Below are 5455 nucleotides of genomic sequence, written 5' to 3'. Positions count from 1 at the left end.
CGAACCTACTCAACTATGATAAATAATCAAAGTTCAACAATAATCGATACGTAGTAAGTTGAGTATAAAAAGTAATAGGTACAGTGTGCGACTTTTTCCGATTGTTAGTGGTTTATGAGTAAAAAGGATAAAAAAACGAGGAAAAGCTTCTGTGTTATTCTATAAGGTTCAATAAACTAAACTATTTTAATAAGTGAAGGGTAAATCATTTTTTTAACACGTTGGCACGAATTACTGTGCACGCCATCTTTACGTAACAATCGTTTTCGATCTTGTGGTCCATAGTTTTCTCATACGATATTTTTTTGTAAATGTAAAATATTTACTTTATTCTTGTTGGTTCAGTGATCTTGGTATTTTGGCAGAATTTTTGGTTCAATTTCGTTGTTGAAATAGTATAATTGTTAGAACCATATTGTTACTTTTTGAGGTTATAGAAGCGTTATTTAATAATTAAAAGATAAGCACTCTTGACAACTTTTTAAGAATCTTTTCAGATTTATAAGTACCTTTCTCGTATTCATTAAAAAATACTTCCAAAATTTAAACGTATGTGTCAAAATACTTGATTAATCAATTATCATATGAAAAGATTAACGACTCTTATTGAAGATCTAAATAGTCAATAAAAAAAAAAATGACTAATAGAATATGTATTTACAATTGTTAGGTATAGAATGTCTTCAAATGGTAAAAATACAAGTATAGAAGGTGATGGCCAGTGCAGTGTAGTTCATGTAAAAAATATTATCGGTGATAAATATTTATACGAAAAATATAATGTCCGACGTTTGACCGAAAACTTAATTGCCAATAAATTGCAACTATCTGTACAACCACTTAATGCATCACAGGATAAGCCTAGTGTTGAGGTACCTTCAATGAATAATCAAGAAGAAAAGATAGAAGGTAAAGGTGATATGATAACAAAAATTTAGACAAATTATTTGTGAAAGTAGAAAATATCGGTATACATACGTTATATTGTGCTGTTCTTCGTTAGTTTACTTTGCTTCCAATTGTTAAAAGTTCATTACAATAGCCCAACATTTAGTCTCCAATAATTATGCTGTTAGTTATTTGGAAAGGTACTTTATGACAGCTGATGTTCTAAGGTTTCTATAGAGCAAGACCCACAAGGTCTTTCTTTCTCTCTCTGTCCCTCTAATATGATAATAAAATCAATGTAGAACATTGACTGAGTTATAGTGTAAGCTTAACACAGTAGTATGTTAGTGCTTTCAAAATGCCAGTGCAATTCAGACATAAAAAAAAGTTATCAAAACGTCAAGGTATTATCATTACTTATAAACTAGCATCTAGAAGTTTCTATTTTCACAGAAACATATTCCATATAGGTATTTGTAAACACATAGTAAATTAAGATGTGTATCTAAATTAAAACTGTTTGCATTTTAGATATTGTTGGTGTTAAGTTAAGATTTATTAATGATCAAAAGAGTAATGATAACAGCAATGGTGTTGATGCATCAAAGCAACCACAATATGATGCAAGCATAGATGAAAGATTACCAGAGACAGTCACATTGCTCACTACGCCGGAAGGTGGAAAATTATATTTAGTAGGCACGGCACATTTTAGTGTTGAGAGTCAGAATGATGTTGCAATGGTAAATAGATTGTATTTCATAATTCTGTAGCTTTCAAATCCATAAAATTCATTCTAGAAGAAACTTTGTAGCATTAAAACAAGTAAATATTTTTTTTGTACAATTAAAGGTTATTCAGGCTGTACAGCCTGATACAGTAGTAGTTGAATTGTGTATATCCAGGATTGCTGTTATGAATATTAGTGAGGAAGTTCTCTATCGCAATGCAACAGATTTAAGTTTACGTAAGTCCTTCAGATTATCTGTTTAAATCAGCTTTTCCACATGGCATTCATTTATTTCATTTTGTAGAAAACTTAAAGGAAATATTAACGAAATATGGAGTTCACAGTGGCTTGTTACACATTCTATTATACCGAATGGTAGCCCATGTTGTTAAAGAACTTGGAATGGCACCAGGTGGTGAATTCCGTACAGCATTTGAAGAGGTAATTTGAACTAGATAAGCCAGTTAGTTTAAGTAGCAATTATGCATGTATTATGGTTCCTCAGGCAAAAAAAGTACCAAATTGTATAATTCAATTGGCCGATCGGTCAATAAATATCACGCTTCAACGTACATTAAGGGTATTGTCTTGGTGGGAAATTATAAAGCTTATGTGGATAGTAGCACGTTTAAATGGTAGTATCAGTAAGCAAGATGTGGAAAAGTGCAAACGAAAGCGTGTAATAGAGGAAATGATTAATTTCCTGAAAGAAAAATACCCAGCAATAGAGAGGACATTTGTAGCAGAGAGGGACCTCTTCCTAACCTACCATCTTCAAAAGGCCGCTTGCGTCCAACGTACCGCAGAAGGGTCAAAACCACCAAGAGTCGTAGGTGTTGTTGGTATGGGGCATATCAATGGAATAGTAGCAAACTGGGGCAAAGTAAAAGCTTCTGATATACACGCTATCATGTGGTACATACATTTCTTAACGCAAGTATCCACGGATGAAATCTTATGGGTGTCACAAGTTGTTTTTCTTTTTTAGTGTGCCTCCCAAACCACTGTCGAGTAAAATATTGATATTCATGTTTAAAGCTTCCTTATTCGGAGCAGCAATTTATGTGGGATATAAGGTAATACCGCTGCCATCAATTAGTGTATTCCAGTCTCTGAAGTCGTCAATTGAGGGGCTATTGATGTAAATTTGGGCTTGCTGATGTAAACGTATATCTACATATACATTTTTAATCGAACAACAAAGAGGAGAAAACAAAAAAACAATTCTTTCCTTTATTTTATGCTGCCTATCCTTAAAGACTGTGTCAAATTTTTTGGCTCTTTTCGTTGACATAAGTATCCGGTAAGCATGGAGACTACTGCCTTAATAGACGAGTACGAACATACTATACCTGGTGTCATGTACGTAGTGCAGAATATACCAGGTCCTGAAATAGACATAGAAGAATTCGAGTCAGAGTACATATTAGGCTGTACGTGTACAGATCAATGCTTTGATTGTTCATGCACACGTGGTTCTCCCAATTATATAAATGGTCTTCTATCGGATGGGAAATTATCAGGACCGATAATCGAATGCAATTCTCACTGTACCTGTAGAGAAAATTGTGGCAACAGAGTGATACAAAAGGGTCCATTGGATTCTTTAATCGTATCAGAAATTAGTCAGAAGGGACTCGGTTTGTTTACCACTAAGTTCATCAGAAGACGCCAATTCATTTGCGAATACGCTGGCGAGATTATTGGTATCGAGGAGGCACGACGTAGAGTTGAAGAGAATAAAAACAGCATGAATTACGTTCTTGTGGTTTCTGAGCATATTGGCGATCGAGTGATAGTGACGTGCATAGATCCAAAGTATTTTGGCAACATTGGCCGTTATTCGAATCATAGCTGTGAACCGAACGCCGATCTTGTTCCTATCAGAGTCGAGGGAGCGGTGCCAAGGCTATGTTTGTTCGCGTCCAGAGATATTCAGATCGGTGAAGAGATAACGTTTAATTATGCTGACGGAGTTGCTAATTCCGTCCATAATCTCAGCGACACACCTTGCCTTTGTGGTTCGAACAACTGTTTTGGCTATCTGCCTCATAATTCTATTTGAAAACAATGTTTGGAAGTATTTTAACCCCTTAAGAAAATTTTGATGTTGATTCAAATTTTGTAGATACAATGTACAGGTCTTTGCAATTTACTTGGTTTATTACTTATTAGTTTTTTTCCATTCACCGCTTTTAGCAATTATTTATTGTTTGTTGAATAAGTCGTAAAAGAGTTATCAAATTCATGATCTTATGTGTTTATTGTAAAATAATTGGAAGTTAGTGTGCCAATTATACAAAGAGGTGCTTTTTTCTTTTTCTTAAATAACGCAATTGAAGACGATCACTTCAATCAATCACGGGAGTTTACATTTTTTATTACAGTCTGCTTGTGTATTCGTTTAAACTGATATTAGGAAAGACAATGGATATTTTTATGGACATGTGTAATCATTGCTAGCTTTATAGTAAATCAAGGAGAAAAAAATATTTTAGACAGTGTTAAGAATATTATAACGTGAATTGGTGCGAAGTGGTGCAATGTGTAGTCAGATACTTTGAAGCATTTACAAGTAACTATTTTATAGTCAAACTTAAAAGCAGGGTATAATTTAATATTTGAGCTAACAAAAAATATTAAATACTCTGTAGTTAATACATATAGTTTTCTAATGAACGATATCATTACTATTCGAGCATTGATTTAATATTTAATGTTATTTACGTATCAAAATCATTTTAACTATGTTAGCGATGTATGTATGGATAGTGTGTGTGTGTGCGCGCGTTTATGTATGTATGTATACACATAAATAATGTTCTGTAAAACGTATTTGCTATCAGTCGAAATTAAAATGAAAATTTTTAAATAGATACAGAAAGATATTTTTAAGACAACACTCTTCCAATGAAATAAAGTATTCGTGCATTTTGAAATGACATCGTTATTTAATTTGTTATAATTTTACGTAAATATAATGTACAAAGCACTTGAACAAAATAATGTTCAATGCTGACAGTAAAGTGGTGTACAGTAAAAGTTCAATAAAAGTTCGAAAGTCGGGACCGCTGTGGAACATCTACGAAAAAGGTGGTACGTTTCTCAAACTCTTTGTATTTTACCGACACCGACGGACGCAGAAAGAGACAGCAGGCAAAGAAGAGAGAGGTATTGAAACTCGAGCCAGTCCTAAAATATCAAACACCTACATATCGGTGATACAACACTAATACACAAGAAAAACTTTTTTGTTTTTTGTGTTTTGCTGATAAAAATTTTACTGACATATCAATTTTTTTTTTCTGATTAAAATGAGACCAAACACGGTATAATTCGGTGTATATTTAGTTACTTAATAAGAAATTTCACACATGCATATGTACATACACACATAATTACGCCCTCTCTATAAATAATTAATACATATTTACATACATCCACACTTTATTATGTCTTTATTATATCTATTAAATATAAGACACCTAAAAAACATTAGATATAAGGATTTACAAAACATTATGGAAAATTCTAAGATGATACATAATTAAAAAATATAGGAGCAATTATAAGAAATTAAATAAATTACAGGATATTACAAAGTTATACAAAATTAAAAAATTACAAAAGATCAAAAAATTCAGTACGTTGTTATATTATTTGCAAAAAATAGTATCACTTTTTTCTCTTTAATTTTTTTCACATACTGATCAAAAACGCTGACTAGTAATTCCGTACAATTTTTAACGTATTAGTAAATTACAATTGTTCGCGAACTGCTTGCGAACTGCTTGTGAAGAGTCCTGAGTAGTGTAAACGTTAGTATAACAACTCCTA

The 5455-nt window shown here is 32.5% G+C and overlaps 2 protein-coding genes across 7 annotated transcripts; both read left to right on the top strand.

Moving 5' to 3' along the window:
• Positions 1-151: 151 nt before the first annotated feature.
• On the top strand, positions 152-2845 carry LOC108575682 (traB domain-containing protein). 6 transcript variants are annotated; one of them, XM_017938550.1, is made up of 7 exons: positions 152-200; positions 671-909; positions 1420-1631; positions 1741-1855; positions 1923-2059; positions 2124-2533; positions 2607-2845. In XM_017938550.1, the coding sequence occupies exons 2-7, from the start codon at positions 678-680 to the stop codon at positions 2761-2763; spliced, it is 1263 nt and encodes a 420-aa protein (XP_017794039.1). In that variant the 5' UTR covers positions 152-200; positions 671-677; the 3' UTR covers positions 2764-2845. The 6 variants fall into 6 exon arrangements, with proteins under 6 accessions (XP_017794039.1, XP_017794038.1, XP_017794035.1 ...); XM_017938549.1 differs by lacking the exon at positions 152-200 and adding an exon at positions 242-277; XM_017938546.1 differs by lacking the exon at positions 152-200 and adding an exon at positions 242-313.
• Positions 2837-3683, top strand: LOC108575684 (histone-lysine N-methyltransferase SETMAR). Its single transcript, XM_017938552.1, has one exon. It carries the CDS (start codon positions 2928-2930, stop codon positions 3681-3683), a length of 756 nt encoding a protein of 251 aa, XP_017794041.1. The 5' UTR covers positions 2837-2927.
• Positions 3684-5455: the final 1772 nt, after the last annotated feature.

Source organism: Habropoda laboriosa, unplaced genomic scaffold (genome assembly GCF_001263275.1).
Source record: "Habropoda laboriosa isolate 0110345459 unplaced genomic scaffold, ASM126327v1 scaffold295, whole genome shotgun sequence".
In the NCBI taxonomy this organism is placed as follows: domain Eukaryota; kingdom Metazoa; phylum Arthropoda; class Insecta; order Hymenoptera; family Apidae; genus Habropoda; species Habropoda laboriosa.
Note: the sequence above shows the minus strand (reverse complement) of the source record. Positions and strands in the feature narration are given on the sequence as shown.

Bases quoted from the DNA above. Each gene is read 5' to 3' on its own strand.
- LOC108575684 (XM_017938552.1), top strand. From the start codon at position 2,928: ATGGAGACTACTGCCTTAATAGACGAGTACGAACATACTATACCTGGT.
- LOC108575682 (XM_017938546.1), top strand. The intron at 910-1,419 runs GTAAAGGTGATA...TTTGCATTTTAG, and splicing joins TCAAGAAGAAAAGATAGAAG to ATATTGTTGGTGTTAAGTTA. The intron at 1,632-1,740 runs GTAAATAGATTG...GTACAATTAAAG, and splicing joins GTCAGAATGATGTTGCAATG to GTTATTCAGGCTGTACAGCC.